The sequence below is a fragment of the Sceloporus occidentalis genome, unplaced genomic scaffold, assembly GCF_023333645.1.
Source record: "Sceloporus occidentalis isolate IW3139 unplaced genomic scaffold, rSceOcc1.0.p SCAF_2, whole genome shotgun sequence".
Lineage (NCBI taxonomy): Eukaryota > Metazoa > Chordata > Lepidosauria > Squamata > Phrynosomatidae > Sceloporus > Sceloporus occidentalis.
In genome coordinates this window covers 130198629-130217401 of record NW_028316982.1, presented here as the reverse complement: position 1 = coordinate 130217401, position 18773 = coordinate 130198629, and the positions used below count along the sequence as shown (strand labels likewise).

Genomic DNA, 18773 nt, shown 5'->3' with positions numbered 1-18773 from the left:
CAAATTTTAGTCCTACCTCTGACGTCCCAATGGAAGAAGCGCCAGACTTATGTGTATTTGTTTTTTTGTTTCTGTACTTATTATTACTTATTATTATTTAGTAATACACTCTTGACTTTAAGGCCTCCTCAGGAGTGGAATAAGCCGCTTGGGAAAATGGATTGGGATGTTTAGAGCAGAGCTTTTGAATGCCTGAAGAAGCCTTGTGCCTTTTATGTGGGAAGGGTATATTCTCCCGCTCTCCAAATGACTGAGAGGACTTTCCCTGTCTTTTCCCAGTCAGTGGTTATGAAATAGCATCTGGAAGATATGGTCCAAGGAGCACTGGCCATATAGAGGCTCTTTTATGTTAAATGCTCATTGTTAACATTGGGTGAGTAAACATGGATCTGTGGAACTTTTTCCCATGGTTTAAATAGAGCTTTATAAGCATAATATTCTGACCAGAAATTTTACATTGAGTTAAAATAATACAAGTATGTGCAGAAGAACATGTTGTCCTCAATATATATACTTTCCACCCCTGACTCTTTGCTATGGAATTCTGGGAGTTGGAGTATGTTGTGGGGCCACAACAAACTCCAACTCCCAGAATTCCATAGCAAAGACTCAGAAAAGTTAAAGCGGTACCAAACCGGGTTATTTATCCAGTGTGGATGCCCAAACTATGAGCATTACTACATTCAGTGGAAAGTGGGGAATTATGATTTACGGATAACATTAGTGCAAAACAAAAGGATTATGTACAGTGTGAAATGGGTGACAACAGCCACTCGTCCACACTGGAGTAATAACCCGGTTTGAGGCCGCTTTTTAATTGCCCTGGGGAATGCTGGGAACTGTAGTTTCGTGAGGCGTTTAGCCTTTTCCCTCAGAGAGAGCTCTGGTGCCACCATAAACTACAATTCCCAGGAGCCCACAGCGGCGGAAGTTGCGGCGGAGGTGGCGGAGGCGCAGAAACTGCGGTGGCGATGGGGGCGTGGTCAGAGGAGGGGGCGTGGCTCACTCGCTCCAAGCGCTGTCCGCCATTGGCTAGGCCGGGGTCACATGCTCCACTGTCGCAGTCTAAGTGTGCGGTGCTGCTGAGGAGCTCATTCAGTCGCTGGACGAGCACCAGAGAAGGTGCCTCCGGCGGAGGAGCTGCGGCTTCTTGCAAGTCGATGCCCAAGAGGCGGGCGGGAGCGAGGCGGCGGTCGCTCGCCGGTAGGCAGGCTTGGTTCAGAGGCTGGGGACGGAGGGAGGGAGACCCTCGGTCTTTTCCCTTGGTCCAGCGTTCTCCTGGGTTGCATCCACACTGGAGAAATAACCCGGTTTGGCAGCGCTTTCTCTCTTTGCCTGGCTCAAGGCTGCTATGGAATTCTGGGAGTATGAGTTTGTCGTGGGGCCCAGAGCGGAGGCGAATTACATAGTTAATTACAGGCATATTACATATGGTCTATTTATACACTTTATTAATATGTAATTCATAATATTACAGGAATCATTATTTTATACTTATATATTTTATATTTAAATTTTATGTTATTAATTTGTGAATTAATTTATAAATGTAATGAATTTAAAAAACAAACAAACACCCTCTTTGTGTCTCCTGCAGCCCCTTGGCCCAGTCTGACAAGTTTTTAATTTCATGGATAGCTTCATTTCATTATAGGTTATTTTAATTGTCATTATTGTAATTAATAGATTATTTTAATTGCCATAGGGTTTAATTGCCATTTTAAGGAGGGGGAGGCAAGGGGGGGGGAAGATTGGGTTATTATTACACATTGTATAGTTGGAATTTTAAATTGTAAGCCGCTCTGGTTATATGCGATATAATAACATCATAAATAATATTATAATTATAGCTTGTTGTAATTTACAGTTGTACAGTTACAGTTTACAGTTGTGAACCGCATACACACTGCTTAGGCACTAAGAAGCGGTATATAATAATAATAATAATAATAATAATAATAATAGAGTTTATTTATACAGTATCCTGCCTTTCCAAAAGGCTCAAGGCGGGTTACAATAAAAATATATCAACAAATACAGGCACATACACAACTAAAATCTGCATATCCCTTCCCTCCACTAAGACACCCACACTATAATTACAAATTTAAATTAATTTAAAATAATAAACATGTAAAATAGTTAAGATTGGGGAGAGGCAGTTGGGTCAAATTGGAGGCTCAGTCTGGGAAGCTGTTGTTGCTACTTATTTGTCCTGACTTTATTCCTCCTCTCTCCCAAAAGATAAAAAACGCTTTAAAAGCAATTTAAATTTAAAAAAAAGAACCCGATTCAAACAACCAACATACAGTTAAGATTAGAAACAAGGTTAGGAACGTAAAATGACCGTGGAGACTTAAAAGTATTAATTAAGATTTTTAAGGTGGCCGTGTATAAGTTTACCAAGAAAAGCTTTTTCGTCTTATATCAGTGACGATTTTAACTGCATGTTAAATGGTGGGATGTCTTTGGCTCTTTTGTGCCTTTTGCTTTAAATGTTTTTTGTGTATCTTTAAGCGGTTTTTTGTCATGGCTTTCGGCTAGCACAAGAAATGGTTTTTTAGAAAAAGATTAAAAATGTACAAAAGTTGAAAAGCATAATCTAAAATGCCCATCCCATGTCTTGTATTATGTACTGAACCATATTTTTCTGATCATCTTTGTTAAAAATGCGTTGTTGGCTTGCGATATACTGAGAGAACTCTGGGCAAGACAAAGGCCTAAAATGGCACTTTACTAGCAACAAACTCTTTGCTGAATCTGGATTTAAATGGTTCCTTTCATTTGTCTGTTGTGCTGAAATTAAGGGGAAACCCCTTTCAACACATACATCATGTCCTGAAGCAGCCCATTGCCCAAAATGTTTGCTGTCCTTTTCCTCTCTGAGAAACAAATATGCCCTGAGCTTTGGGTTCGAGTCTTGGCTGCTGCTGCTGCTAGGAAAAAAGGACTTTAGAAGGATCCATCCTATATCCTTTTATTTGCTGTGAGGATAGGCTGCCAAGTAGATGCATTTTTCAAAGGGGAAGAGCAAACATGATGCTACTCAATGGGCGTCTTAGGCCTGTTACAGACTGCCAAAATAAAGCTGCTTCGGGTCTCTTTGGAGGTATGCTGTTTAAATGATGCATGCATCCTAAGAATCCGGAAGCTGCACCAAAAGCTGCACTCCGGTGCTTAGGAATGGAGTGTGGCTTTGGCGCGACCTCCGGACTCTTAGGACCCATGCATCATTTAAATAGCATACCTCCAAAGAGACCCGAAGCAGCTTTATTTTGGCAGTCTGGAACAGGCCTTAGTCATGCTCAAAATGGAGCACGTTTGGGAATTCTTCCTGGATGGACAGATGTTATGCCCAAGGTTGGAAGCGCAACCTGTTTAACCTGAGAGCGTATAATGAACACTTCTCTTTCTGTGCAGGGCTGACACAGATAGTGAGATACCAAATTTGGTTTTAAACACTGCATGTAATATTTATTAAATCACAAAAGTAATACAAACATTGATTATCAAGATCTCTTTCATTCACTCACACATTCATGCCATACACACACTTTCCTTCTGCCAGACATTGATCAGTTTATTTATTTATTTAGGTATTTATACCCTGCCCTTCAGCCCTAATGGCTCTCAGGGCGGCTTACAATATTATTTTTAATCAGACAGTTCCCTGCCCTCAGGCTTACAATCTAAAAGACATGAAACAAAAGGAGAAGGGAATGATGGAGGGAAAGGGGATGAGGTCCAGTGGTTCTTCTCTCCCTCTGAGGCCTGGACCAAGGCAGATGGATTGGAGGGAGGGCTCTTCCTTCTTCCAGGCTAGTCCTGATGGAGCTGAACCTGCCTGGTCAACTCCCTCACCGGCCGAAAGATGACAGTTATGGAGGGCGGAGTGTCCTTCCTTCAGGCTAGCCCCTGATGACACTGAGCCATTTGTCCTTGAAGGCTGGGGATGGCACCGTTGCCATGCGGTTGATGCCAACAAAATTAAGGTGAAAGCCAAAGGTCTTTATACTTTTCTTCTCTCTGGCTTTTGGCTGCTGAAGTTTTGCAATATTGCAGCCCATAATTCACCTTCTTCTTTCCAGAGGAGACAGGCTGTTCAAAGCAACTCGTTCTGTTCAGAGTAGTCCATGGTCCTGCCAGTTCCTCTTCATTGTGACTCAGGAGAACAGCACCTTCCTGGCCATAGTTCAGCACACTTGAACAGCACTCAGCTTCAGCTTCCACATTCCTCAGACTTTACTCGTCTCGGTTGCCAAATCCCTTCGTCACATCAATGCTCTGCGCGGAACCATCTTGTTTGGTTCTTTAGCTTGGTTTAAAGCACCATTCCTTGGTTCTTTGGTTCTTCAGCTCTGGGTTTAAGTCCGAACTCACACATTCGTCTTACACAGAAGGTTGAAATAAATGTAGAGCATGTTCTGGAAAAGGAGAACTCTATTATTACACAGTAAAGAAATGTGTTCTCAAGCGTTATCCTCTGGAGAGAAAGAGGTATACTTAACCCACCTGAAATAATCTGATCCAAGTGCACCTGATTATAGCTCTAGAGACTTGAAATTCAGAGGCTTTTGAGGCAAGTCCTGCTGTGGCTGCCAAGGCTTCTTGGAGACCTCAGGTAGTAATTTGTGCCCTGGCTGCTAGCAGTATACTTTATGATTAAAGCAGGAGATAAAGCTGAGTTTGATAATACTGAGATAAATTTTTGTATGACAGGGGAGTGATTTTTATTGTCACAGAAAACAAAAAGAGGTCGCGAGACTGTGGTTCTACTAGTTTCAAGCATATTACGTTGTGAATATATTTCTGAACCAGAGATATTGTGAAGAACACCTCAGGATCAGATGTAAAGAGGAAGGAGTGTGTTCCACTGTCGAACAGCCCTTACTGTCAGGAAGTTCCTCCTAATGTTGACGTGGAATCTCTTTTCTTGGAGATTGTATCCATTGCTCCGGGTCCTGGTCTCTGGAGCAGCAGAAAACAAGCTAGCTCCCTCCTCAGTGTGACATCCCTTCAAGTATTAAAACAGGGCTATCATATCACCTTAATTTTCTCTTCCCCAGGCTAAACATCCCTAGCTCCTTAAGTCTCTTCTCATAGAGCATGGCTTCTGGACCCTTCACTATTTTGGTTGCCCTCCTCTCTGGACACGCTCCAGCTTCTCAACATCTTTTTCGAATTGTGAACTCGACACAGTATTCCAACTGAGGCCTGACCAAAGCAGAATAGAGTGGCACTATTACTTACCTCAGTCTAGACACTATACTTCTATTTGATGCAGACTAAAATAGCATTCACTTTTTTAGCTGCCACATCACACTGTTGACTCATGTTAAGAGATGAGATAATGAATGTTACATGAAATGAAGAACCATATGAAGACAAACCCCGAATTCTAAAAAGTGAAGTGGAAACTGCAATAAATTTACTATTTGACAAGAGTATTTCTCTGTAAGTCCAAAAGTGACCATGGGAATGATATAAATTCCCCACTGTCTTTGGTGAAATTAATGAAAAGAACCCATGTTGAAACCATGTTCTGGTTGGTAATTTTTGTTATTTTCTACAGTAGATGTCGACTTTTACACAAGGGCTGTTTCATTTTTTACTACCAGGCTTCAGTCAAGAGATGTTCAATTTTGTTTTTATTTTTTGAATTCTGAGCTATTACCAGTCTTGCAGCAGAACAAATATAATCAGTTCTTTATTATTTAATGCCTCATAGTTGTAAGAAAGCATGGAGAGAAGCCATAGTTTGGGGTAAACAAGAACCACTTGGTTGTAACTTGACTTATTATTAGACATACTTTTCCCCAAAATTCAGAAATACTGGGCCATTTGCGCCACATGTCAGTCCCTTGCAGATGTAAAGCATTTGTTAGATGGATGTTTGGTTTTAGGTACCAATGATATGCTACTTTTTAAAGCATGTTCTCTCATATAAGCAGGTGCAGATTTTACTGAAGGTTTTTCTATAGTGTTTTCCATTTAATATTTCCCCATTTATAATGCAAAGCAGTATCCCATGCTTTCTTGAAGGCCTCGAGGTCTAAGTATGTTAAGGTTTTTTAACACCAAATCTGTTTAAGAATATTACTAATATTTCACATCAGCTTGAACGACATTGCATTTGTGCTTTCACATATGCCCTGGAGATAGTGGGTGTGTTTGGATCCTCATCGGTTTAATTATAGTTTATTAATCTTGGATTTCTTTGACAGACCTGTTTGGCTTTTGTGTAAAAGTGTAATAGCCTATATAGTCCTTTTTGTTCCCAGCCTTTAAATAAGTTAAATGGCAGTGAAAGCTGTCCGACGGTAGAACACACTCCCTCAGAGTGTGGTGGAGTTTCCTTTGGATCTTTTTAAGCAGATGTTGAATGGCTATCTGTTGGGAGTGCTTTGAATGTGTATTCCTGCATGGCAGGGGGTTGGACTGGATGCTCTCTACCGACCCTGTTATTCTTGTGTGTCGTCATGAGAAATAAAGGATGACATACAATGTAAGTTTTATATCAATTTTTTCCATATCTTCAAAGTGTTATTTAGAAAAGGGTCTTTAATTTAATTGTACTGTTTGGCTATTTGGAATCCGTAATCCCACTGCAGAATCTGGAAATTGTTTATTTTCTTATAGCAGCAAGAATGGCTGCTAGCTAGCAAGAACTTTTAGAAAAATCCATACAATAAGGAGAATTGTTATTAAGAATTATGCACATATGGTAGTTCATATGATGGCATTAACTAATCTTGTTAGCATTAGATAGGATAGACAAGTAGCAAGAAATAGAAAAGTGGAATGCTTTCATGGGAATTCAAATGCATAGGATTCTGTACAATCGTATTTGATATTATGTGAAATGTAAGACTTTGTGTAGATTTGTGTCCCCCCCCCCCCCCCCCCCGGATATTTTCTTGCTTTCCAAGTATGGAGTGAATTATAGGTCTGTAAATTTTTCTCTATTTGGAAATACAGTGGACCCTCCTCATCCATGGAGGTTTGGTTCTCTGGACAGTTGCGCCTCATATAGCCAGCAACATTCATGCATCTGTATCAGCATGCACACATTGCCATTGAATCATATAGGTGTGCCAAACTGCAGGTGATCAAAAGAGTCCACTGATGCGACAGGCCCATTGTATTTACAGTGGGCCCTTGGTATCTGCTGGGGTTTGGTTCAAAGACCCACCATCCCCATGGATACCAAAATCTCTGGATGCTCAAGTCCCATTAAATGCAATGGCACAGTGAAATGGTGTCCCTTATATAAAATAGCAAATTCAAGGTTTGCTTTTTGAAATTCATATATTTTTGGAATATTTTGAACTAGTGGACGGTTGAATCCATGGATAAAAAAAATCAGTGGATGTGGAGGGCCAACTGTATATGAGAAAATTGGGCAACTTGGTTTATGTAAGTATGTCTACAATAATACTTCAAAATAGATTTTAACTACTTTTGTAGATGGGAAACGAGAGGAATACAAGAATATACATAGTTTTAGCACCAATCAGAAAAGTATATCGAATATTTGACATAAAGACACCAAGGGAAAACAATAGAGGAATAAAAGGTTTGGCTGTAAATATTGTATAGTAACAACTAGCAAATAAGCAGGGTAGGTTGGGGGGAGAGGGTAAGAATTATTGTAAGATTACATGTTGAAGAATGTTTTTAATTGTGAATAAAAAATAAGATTTTAACTACTAAATGTTCGTTCAGATCCCCAAAGACACACAAACTTTTATGGATTTTTTAAATGGCTTTAATATTCTTGGAAACATCATGTTTCTGTATTTGTGATTCTGTATTCAGTCATTTACCTAACAAGGTACTGCTACTTCTTTACTCCAGGGTTACTGTTGTATGTGTAAGGTACTATAAGAATCTTGTGTGTATTTACTTGGGAACAAATCATAGCCTAGGGCCATCTTACACATGCTTGCTTAGGAGCAAATTAATCCGTTGAATAAACTCCAAAAGAATGAGATTAAGAATCTTAGACCGAAGTCTTGTTAGGGTATTAACAGTAAGCTTTCTGTTTCAAGCATATAATGCTTTCATAACAAGAGCTGAAGTGTATTTTGTTCTGAATATACAGAACTATTTTGTATTCACCACCACCATGTACGGATGTGAGAGCTGGAGCAACAGTGAAGAAGACAGACAGGAAGAAAATCATCTCTTTTGAGATGCGGTGCTGGAGAAGAGTGCTGAGGATACCATGGACAGCCAGAAAGACAAACCAATGGGTCCTAGAACAAATCAAGCCTGAACTGAGACTGTCATACTTTAGCCAGATTGTGAGAAAGCACGATTCACTAGAAAAGAATAATGCTAGGAAAAGTGAAGGGTAGCAGAAAGAGAGCCAGACTGTATGCCTGATGGATGGACTCCATCAGGGAGTCTTAGCTTACTGGGCCTAAGCACAGCAGTGGAGACAGGGAGTCTTGGAGATATCTCATACACAAGGTTGCCATGGGTTGGAGTCAACTCAAGGGCAGTGAACAACAACAGACGGTTTAATCCATTCAGTGTCTTACTTAAAATGACCAGAGGTTTTTTTTAAATACTGTATAACATTTGGAGTAAATTTCCAAGATAAAAGGTAGAGTAACTCTTATGTCATCAAGAAAAACAAAAACGGATAAGTTGGCAATATGTTTGCCTGATGAAATAATGTATGACCTCTTTTTATGATAAATGTTTATTTGTAATACATGGGGACTGCATCAATCCTTACAGCTGTATTCTTGTGTGTGACCTTATTGTATCTTATATTACAGTCTGAAAAAAGCTGCGGCTGAATCGGTGCCATATGTGCTTTCAGTTCTTTTTAAAAAGCCCCATTTGCCTAAAACATATTTTTCCTGCATATTTGTAAAGAAATACACCCATGATATAAAAGAGTTTGTGTTTTTTGAATAAACATTTCAGAGGCTCTTGAAACTAATTCATTTTTAGGTATAAAGAGGTGTGGGTTTTTTTGGTTAGAACAAACATAATTACAAAGCTTCCGTTTTTAACATGGAACAAGTCATGTTTGATAGTCCAGTGCATATGGAGATGTTACTGGAACCATGGTTGCCATAGACAGCAAGGGAAAAACATGTTTATGCCTTTAGGAATGCCTTATTTGATCACTTTCGGTGTGTACAGAAGTGTCATCTCACTGGTTAGCAAAAAGCACCTTGAAAATTCTCATGTACAGTAGGAGACCAAAATGGGGAAAGGTCTGGAAACCATGCCACATGAAGAGTGGCTTAGGGAGCTGGGTATGCTTAGCCTGGAAAAGAAAAGGTTAAGAGGTGATATGACAGCCATATTTAAATATTTGAAATGATGTCATACTGAGGATGGAACAAGCTTGTTTTCTGTTGCTCCAGAGAACAGGGGCCAAAGCAGACAGCCTGGAAGGAGCGGCCTCTGGCCCTTCTAGTGCCAATTGTGCTGGAACTGCAGCACCCACACAGCTTGCTCCTTTTGGGGGCAACTCTTGCCACTTTGGAGCAACTTCCAGCCACTTTAGGGTGTGCTTCATCTGAATGCCACACCCCCGAAGTGGCTGGAAGCAGCTTCTTTTGACCTGTCTGTTTTGGGCCTAGGACACAGAGCAATAGATTCAAGCTACAGGAAAAGAGATTCTACCTGAACAGTAGGAAGAACTTATTGATGGTAAGAGCTGTTTGATAGTGGAACACACTGCTTTAGAGTCTTTTTCTGTGGAGGTCTTTAAACAGAGGCTTGATGACCATCTGTCAGGGGTGCTTTGATTGTGAGTTCCTGCATGGCAGCTCTATGATTTTGTTTTCCAAACTTGGCAGGGTAGCTCAGTGACTTTCAAAGTTGGAACAGAGATGATCAGTGGCGTCACTTGGTTTGGTGTCAGCCCAGTGCAGTAACTTGTTCTGTTACCCACAGGTTGCCTGGCACCCTTCCTACCGCCCCTTCTGCCAGCCAGGCTGCTTTTACCCTGAGTGGAGGTGCCCTGCTTTCGCTCGCTACCCTTTTCTGGGTGTGACAGAGATGTTGGGTGAACAGGAGAGGGAGGTGATTGACTTTCCTGCCTGGCCAGCAGACCAGCCAGACCTGGAAGGCAGTCCCTTCCCACCAGCAACCTCTAGGCAGCACTTGATCAGAGTTTGGTCCATTATGCAGCACAATGGAAATCACAAGGGTTGAAAGCTCACAGTGTTAGCTAGTACTTTATTCCTCCTGGTTTTACCATCTTTTTATTTGCTCTATCCATGACTTTGAAAGTTTAGAAACTGAAAATTGGAAAATACTGACCATTACCAGCTAGGTTAAGAAACAAGAGCTTCCACTTCAGACATGGTCATGTCAGAAGGAATTTACCTCTTTTTAATTTCCATCTCTGCATTTTTTATGGTCTTGGTCCTTAATCTTTTCCATAGCTTTCAGACAAACACCTACTGATAAATGTACAAACTTATAAGTGCATTTATGATCAAGCATTTAGAGTTGGTATTTTTTAGAGGGTAAAGGTCGTGTGTGTAAAAGTCAAAGCTATGTCACATTGCAAATATTAATTGAAGTTCAAGTAATTGTAGAAGTACTCTGCAAATACGAATCACGACATCCATGATATTTAAGAAGTGTTTTGAGTGAAAGTGAAACATGAGATCTGTGCAAGGTGTCAGTAGACTGCTTGCTGCATATCTTTGCAAGATCTTTGCAAGGTGTCAGTAGAATGCTTGCTCTGGTGCCCTGGTTCTGTTTCGTGTGTCATCAATGATGCTTTCCTAGCTGGAAACTGCAGTACTTGGTTGTTCTTACTGCTGGAATGGTATGAAAAGGCAGTAATGAAGGAGAAGATTGTTTACTTGAAAAAAATCTAATGGCATTACACAAAACCTAGCAGTTGGATGTGCATGAAACATACAGTGCATTCCAAACACCTGGTTTGGGGGCAACCAAGAACCAGAAGTTGGATACAATTACCTTGATAGAGACAGTGTTCATTCTCAGTGTCCAGTTTCAGCAAAGCCAGGAGAAAAGGTACTGAATGTTGTCTCCAGATAAAATAATAGAATCATAGAATTGGAAGTGACTGCAAGGGCCATTATGAAGTCCTAAAAGATTCCCATCTAACCTCGGCTTAAATATCCCCAAAGCAGGAGAGATCACCACCATCAGACAGTTTGTTGCACTGTTGAACAGCACTTTGTATCAAGGGTTTCTTCCCAATATTTATGTGGAATCTATTTCGTTGTAATTTCATTACTGGTGTAGGGGGCTCTGGGTGGAAGGTGATGGTGATTCTCTTCTTTCTCTTTATGCAAGCCTGTACTGGTTCAAAAAGCCATCTATCACTAGAGGGACACAACTGGATAGAATCGTTGAGATAAAAATCCTCATGACCTACTATAGCAAGCAGGAACTCATATCTCTATCATATGAATTGAGGTGGGAAATATGTCATCATCCAGATTTTGTTGGAATGCATTTCCCATAATCTCATGATTGACTGTGCCTGCCAGGGCTGATGGGAACTTGAGTTCTGGATCATCTGGAAGACCACAGCTGCCCAACTCTATGGTCCAGTCTGCACTGCAGAAATAATGCAGTCTGACACAGCTTTAACTGTCATGACTCAGTGCTTTAGAATTCTGGGTTTTTTAGTTTTGTGAGATATTTATTCTCTTGTGCCATGACATGAAAGTTAAAACAATGTCAAAGTGCATTATTTCTGCAGTGTGGATTAGACCTAAGTCCCCGCAGACTTACTTACTAGCAGAATGTGTCAGGATCAAAAGAGTTTGATCAGGCAAATGCAGATAAATTAACACAGCACTGTCAGACTCACCAAAGAAGACAGAAAGTTGAGCAGTTTATGGAAGACTGGTTATTATTCACTTGGAACCTAACCCTTCAAATTAGGCTAATCCATACAAATATAAAACTAAATGTTTATGTTCATTATCCTCAATGAGCCAATTACTTACCTATGCAGCTGTTTCAGAGCAACAAGAAAGAGGAAAGTGTAGCTGTGAATAGCTCAATAAACCAAAGTCATAAAGATAAAGTCATATCGTTTTATTGCATTGTTCACAGTATATGAGAGATGAGGTGGTGAGTTCACAGCTACCGTAAGGTGTGCTTACTAAATTCTGTGTTTTGCCTTCTACAATACAAATTTTGATTTCTAACCCCAGGAAGTCATTCTTGTTATGTATGTATGTTATGCATGTCTGATATTATTTAGTGCCCTTATTAATTTAGAGATGACATTTTGCTCTTTAACACTGCTCTAACTTGATTATAAATGAAGCTCTATATTCTTTATTTGTCTTAAGTACTAAATCTAACTAATTTAATATAAATCAGAGATGGGCCAGATCCCAGTGCCTTTGACTCTGTGTGGCCTTAATGTGAGAGGACTTTGCCAAATCCGCTATAACAGTGCCAGACCCCAGCTGAGGGTGCCTGCAGCCTGTCCTAGAGATGTGAAGTCACTTTCCCCCTGCCCCACACATTCTCTTGATGGAGGAAAGCACAAAAGTGACTACTACATGCTAAAGGAACACTGTCTTAGTTGATGCTGGAAGAGTCGGGCAGGGAGGGGGAGGTATACAGCCCAGGTTTTCAGATTGGAGAACAGGTGAATCACAGCCTCTACTCTGTTCCATGTTGGGAGAGCAAGTGAGATGCTGCATCTAGAGAGGCTAGGCTTTGGGAAGGGCAGGGGAAATCTCTTCATGGGCTGGATTGGGAATGCTCAGGGATGGATTAGTTTTAAGGCCAACTATCTACCTTTGATGTATGTGGAAATCTTAATCTGTTGATTTAACAACATCGAGCAAATGTTATTTTTCTCCTTGTTAACATTTTTGTCTTCCAGCCAAGTTACTGAGAAAAGTGCAGAGATCTCTTGAGGATAGTTGAGTAGCTAGGCTGAAAACTGGCCAAGTTATAACCCTGAAACAGCTGCTCCTGTTAGCAAAGGTTTCTATTGTTCACTTCATAAATGATGGCAGAAACTGATATACAGAAGGCTTTTGTTGCTCTCTAGCCTCAGTATTTAGACTGGAGTAATTTAAAACTGTTATGTAGTTTATTAATGATAATCAGAATAAAGTGTAAAAGTAAAGAAGTAAGAACTAACCAAAAGGACTCTGGAACACATTTGAGTACAGCAACATGATAGTGATCCCCTGATCTCTTGCCTTTGATGGCCCCGATATATGCACTTCAAGTGATGGGTGGTCAAGCAAGTATATAGGGCCTAGGCTATAAGGTAATACTTGTCAGTTAGAGCTGGGGTGAGAATTATACAGTCTGTGGGCCGTACACAACCTTTTGTGGAATGCTGTGTGATCCTTGGAACCTTCACCAAAAATGTTTCAGCCCCAAATCCTACTTTGTTCAGTTCAGACAGTTAAAAATGTTTTGAAGGAACTGAATCTGCCTTAGAGCACACAAATGTGAAAACATTGGCTGTGATGGGGCACAGGACTGAACAGAATTTAGAGTTGTAACCACCAGGTCAGGCATGAAGGTCAGGAGCCAGTTCCCCCCTCATTCTGACCTCTTGTAGGCCACCCCACCCACTGCCAGTGCTCTTCCTGGGCATTAATTACTTCTTTAATAGAATAAGGAGTGTTTCCTATATCACAAAAAATAATAGTTGCTTGAACCTTTTCAGAACTAAAGATATGCATGTGTGAAATAAAAACTAAATCAACCAGGTCAGGTAAACCTTGTATGAGTAAACAAAACACTTCAAACTTTTTACAAACCAAGGCTTCTTCCATAATCTATCCAGAGATTTTTTCTTTTGTCAGCCTCCATTTTTCTTATTTCCATTTCCATTTTGGTGGCCAGATTTATAGATCTATTGTTTTTTAATGTGCTGGGATTAGCTGGTTTTATCTTAGCTCCCCATTTTTTTCTGTTTGCTGTTCACCCGTGGTCAAGAGATTCTGGAGGCAGCTGCTGTTTACCTTGCCTGTTGCAGGCTGACAGCTACAGTAGGATCAGCTAAAGAAGAATCTCCTCCTTTCCCAATTCAAGATTTATAGCATTGTTTACTGCAGGCATGCAGCTGCTAAAAGTCTGTGTTTGTCCAGTTCTCTTTTATCATCTTCCCAGTGCTGATGCTGCTAAAAAGCTTTCAGCTTGAGAAGAAAGAAGAGGGAGGGTCTGGGCAGACATAAAAAGACTTTGTAAAAAGAAACTTTCAAGGAGCTTAACTGAGGTATGCCTGTATCTTTATTTTTGTTGGAGTCCTTCCCGAAATGACAGCTGGAGGTCAGGTTGCATCACTTCTGGTCACTGTTCCCAGGGGCTTTCTGTTTGGGACTGGATGATCTCAAAAACTGGGCAAGTTCATGTGGCTTTCAGATACTTATTTTTAAGTTCTTGAGGAAGCAGCGTGAAACCACTCCTGAAAAATCCTCCGGGAAGCCTGAGGTCATCAATACAGTCCATTCACAAATATCCCCTATCTGGATGAGATGATTGAAAGAATTGTGTCAGACCAGCTGTAGTCTCTCCTAGATAAAGTAAATGATCCCTTTTCAGTTTGGCTCTAGGCTTGGAACTGTACTGAAACAGTCTTGGTTGATTATCTTTATTGGCAAAGAGACAAGGCATACTACTTTGCTGTCTCTTCAGATTAGCTTTTAGTACAATTGACATGACCACAGTATTCTTCTAGAAACACAGCTGCATAGTGGAGGCATGAGGCGAGACATTTTCAAACCAAAGATTATTTGAGGTCTCTTCCAGCTCATGATTCTGCCCCACTCCCTGTTTTTCCAGTCAATTGATAATGAGTATTAAATAGCAAACAGTATTTGAGTCACCTTGCCAAAGGGGGATTAATATAGTATTGGGTTTATTTTAGGAGGGTGGAATTCAGCATTCAAAATATCTTTCCATAAAGCTCTTTGCTGTAATTTACCACTCTCAAATAGTTTACCGCCTCCTCTAGACAGGAAGGGCAAGGAATTAAGTGAAACATAATTAGTTTGGGCAGATATTTTGGCCACATCTTGCGAAAGCGTGGCTCATTAGAAAAGGCAATAATGCTAGGAAAGGTGGAAGGTAGTAGAAAAAGAGGAGAACTGTACACAAGATGGATAGACTCAGTCAGGGAGGCCAAGGGCCTGAATCTGCAGGAGCTGAGCTGAACAGAGGGGTTGAAGATAAGGGGTCTTGGAGATGTCTCATTCACAAGGTCACCATGAATCAAAGTCAACCCAGAGGCAGTCAACAACAACAAGGCATCTTGCATTTACATTCTATATCACTAAGTTATATTCCATATCAAAGTAATAGCTCAAATAGATAATTAGTTAAAAAAAAAAGACAGCCTAATAATTAGCCTCAGGGATTATTAAGTCATTGTGAGCAAAATGGCAGATAAATAATTCACAATAATAGCAAGCTGGGGAAGAATCCTCAAAGATGGCAGCTCACACTTCCTTAGCAGGTGAGGTTGAGATTTGCACATTAATAACTTGTAAGGCTGCGTTTGTGCATGTTTTGTGCCTTCAAGTTGTTTACCTACTTATGGTGACCCTAAGGCAAACCTATTGGCAAGATTTGTTCAGAGGAGGTTTGCCATTGCTTTCCCCTGAGGCTGAGAACATGTGACATGACCAGGCCCATACAGTGGGTTTCATAGCTGCGCTGGGAATCAAACCTTGTTCTCAACACTCAAACCACTATGCCATGCTGGCTCTTCCTTAATCTTTGACAGCTGAGGATAGCTTTCCATCTTTTCTCCCTTCCTTCCTTCCTTCCTTCCTTCCTTCCTTCCTTCCTTCCTTCTTTCTTTCTTGGCTTTCCAGGCAGATTCACTTTGCACACTTGTTCCCTCTGTCTCTCTCTGCAATCCTTTCCCAGCCCTCTTCCTCCATCTCCCTGGAGACAGAGATATCTAGGGCTTGAAGTAGTCACAGGCGTGGTTGCAACCATTGTATTGTTTTGTTTGACAATTAACTTAAATAGCAAGCCTCATTTGTACTTGATCCTTGCTTTCTTTAGGAGTGTGATGAATAATTTAAAGGCATAGAGGTTTTTAAAAAATGTCTCAGTGGCTAGAGCCTGGAAAACTATTATTTTGTGGCTTTCATCTTCTAATTTTGGAACAGCAATGAGTTGTTTTAGCACTTGCCCTTTTGGGTAGGAATGTACAAAGAGAAGAATTACATGTCTAGGGAGTTTGGCTGACCTTGGGTTAATATTTGATCTATGGACCCATTCCATGTTAGAGCTTTTCAGCTCGAGCTCCAGTAAGTTATTATTTAAATAGGTAAATATAAACAGTTAGGTTTGACCTTGTTCTTACTGTTCTGGAAACCTCCTCAAAGGAATGTTGGGGCATGTCCCTCTGTTTTCACGGTCCACCGCTTTGTTTTAAAGTTGTCATTGGCTTCTTCTACTGTTTAAAGTCTGCCTTTGTGTGAGATGTGTTCCTGAAAAGCAGGTGGCATGTTAGACTGGCGACCTTAAAGTCTACGTAATGTACATGGACAAGTAGATTTTTTGTATACATTTCTCTAATGTTTTCTAGTATTTTTTCCGGAAAATGAGGTGTCTCCAGGCAAATTTGGGCCATTTTGCCCTCCTTTGTTGCTTTTGTTTGCTCCACACATCATGCTGGAGTCAAGGAGGCTGTTTGCAATCCTGGTTCTTTAGAGGAAAATAAACTCCCGTTTCTCCTGTAGGCACTAGGTCTGCTGGCCTTTTATTTATAGACAGTGAATTCCAGAAATTGCAGGGTGGTTGAAATAGTAATTTAACTCTTAAATTTTTAATAATGTAGACGGCTACGTTCTTTTCGCACGCTATTTATCCATGTTGGACAGTCAGGGACACACCCCTGGCATTTTGAGGGGGGGGGAGGTACTGTGCTTCCAATTCCAGACAGTTTTGGGAGGATTTAGGAAAGTATGGATGGGGACACTGGGAATAGTATTCCTTGCTGAAGGACTAGATGTGTAGCTTCAAGACGCTCATTATCATGAGTAGCACAAATGGCTCTAGTGGCAAGGAACACCTATGCTTCTCTTGGAAAAACCTGCCAGAAGGGAACTCATCGTTCTAGTCTGGAAAGAACTGTCCAGGCTTTCCATTAGTTAAGCTCTGTGTGTTGCAGTTGGCATTTAAAGCTCTAAACACAAGCAACTGAGGGATTACAGTACTTACCAAGTTACTAACTGACCTGGGCCTTATGAAGTTTCATAGTCCTATCCAAAGCAGAGGTTGCTGTGTTTGTGGAGTGCTCTCCCATATCATATTAGGTCTGTCACTGCAGTCCACTTACTCAGGCAAGGGCTGAAGACATTTTCATTTGTGCAGGCTTTGGGTGTTTGATAGAAAGTGTTTTTTGATGTAAAGCCTTTAGAGGGAGATTAGAAGAGGAAGGGAAGGTTAGTCTTTGGTCCTGTAGTGATCTTTTAAATTTGCCTCTCTGAAGTTGCTGTTACTAATAAAGGGGTACAAATGTAGTGGTATAACATGACTGTACAACACCTGTACTACAGCATATAGCATTTTTGGAAGAGTGTTTGGATTTGGATTGCACTGGAGCAATAGCATTTACATTTCTGTACCATTTATCAGTGATCTCAGCGTTCTCTAAGCGGTCTCTAAACTTGGATGTCATTTTACCGACCTATGAAAGGATGGAAGGCTGAGTCAACCTTGGATCAAATTCACAACCTTGTGACTGCAGGACCAGCATTTAACCACTGCTCCACCAGGGCTCTTGGGCAGGTCAGGGGAAAATCCCTGTTCTTGATGCTTCTTCCCTGCCTAATAAACAATTTATCACTTCCATGCTTGTGGGGTATGCCCCACAAATGTTCATTCTTTATTACTAATACACACTTTTATGTGCTTTCTACTTCCATGTTCATGAACAACCATCATCAGTGCCCACAGAATTGAAACTTACAACTATGTTGCATGCCTTCCAGTTGTTTCTGACTTATGGTGACTACCTCTAAGAATGAGAGAATGTGGCTTGGCTTACCCAGGATCACTCAATGACTGAGCAGGGACTTGAACTCTGTTCTCCAGAGTCATAGTCCAATACTCAAACCACTACACCACACTGGCTCTTCAAAATCCCATACATATAGATTAAAATTCTGTGGCTCTAGTTGAGAGAGCTGGTGCTAAATATGTCTAATATGGACTTTAGGAAAGCTGATGTTTGGATGGGTCAGCTTCCTAGAACTGTATGCTCCCTGGACTTTTGTGTTGGGTATATTGCATACTCCCTAACAAAGCATATGTGGGATTGCATAGATAATCTAAACTAGTGTCCATTGCTCATCTTGCAGTAGTGATTCCTGTAATTTAATAATACATTTGATAATTGATTTGTGAACTCAAGTTCTAGATTTATATGAAAAAGAATCTGTTTGTCACACCATACATTTCTATCATCCTCAGTTGTGTGTACTGCCTCATTTCCTTTTTTTAAAAAACTAAGAAGTCCCAAACACTTGAGCCTTTCCCTCTAGAGAAGGTGTTCCAAACCTGTAAAAATGTTGACTGATTTATTATCTCTGACTCAATATCACTGGGAGAGACTCTTAAGCCCACTACATTTATTTTTAAACTTACTTTTCTTCTTCTTGAATATTCCTTTGCATTGTGCAATTACATATACAGGTATTTGACTTTTGTTATGTTTAGTGCACTAATCTGTTTACTGAATAATGAAACGTGTTCTGTTGAATGCATTTGGCAGGACAACCTTTGTGCTAAATGTTAAGGCCTTGCTCCAG

The 18773-nt window shown here is 40.6% G+C and overlaps 1 protein-coding gene across 3 annotated transcripts in view; it reads left to right on the top strand.

Moving 5' to 3' along the window:
• Window positions 1–1111: 1111 nt before the first annotated feature.
• The window catches only part of ST3GAL5 (ST3 beta-galactoside alpha-2,3-sialyltransferase 5), a 31013-nt gene continuing 13351 nt past the window's right edge, over window positions 1112–18773 (top strand). Inside the window, exon 1 of one of the 3 annotated variants that reach the window (XM_089510980.1) lies at window positions 1112–1203. In XM_089510980.1, coding sequence (XP_089367106.1) covers window positions 1161–1203 — 43 coding nt within the window. In that variant the 5' untranslated portion in view covers window positions 1112–1160. Of the gene's footprint in view, window positions 1204–12874; window positions 12970–16450; window positions 17752–18773 lie in introns of those variants that run through there. The other 2 variants (XM_089510983.1, XM_089510982.1) reach the window with 2 other exon arrangements.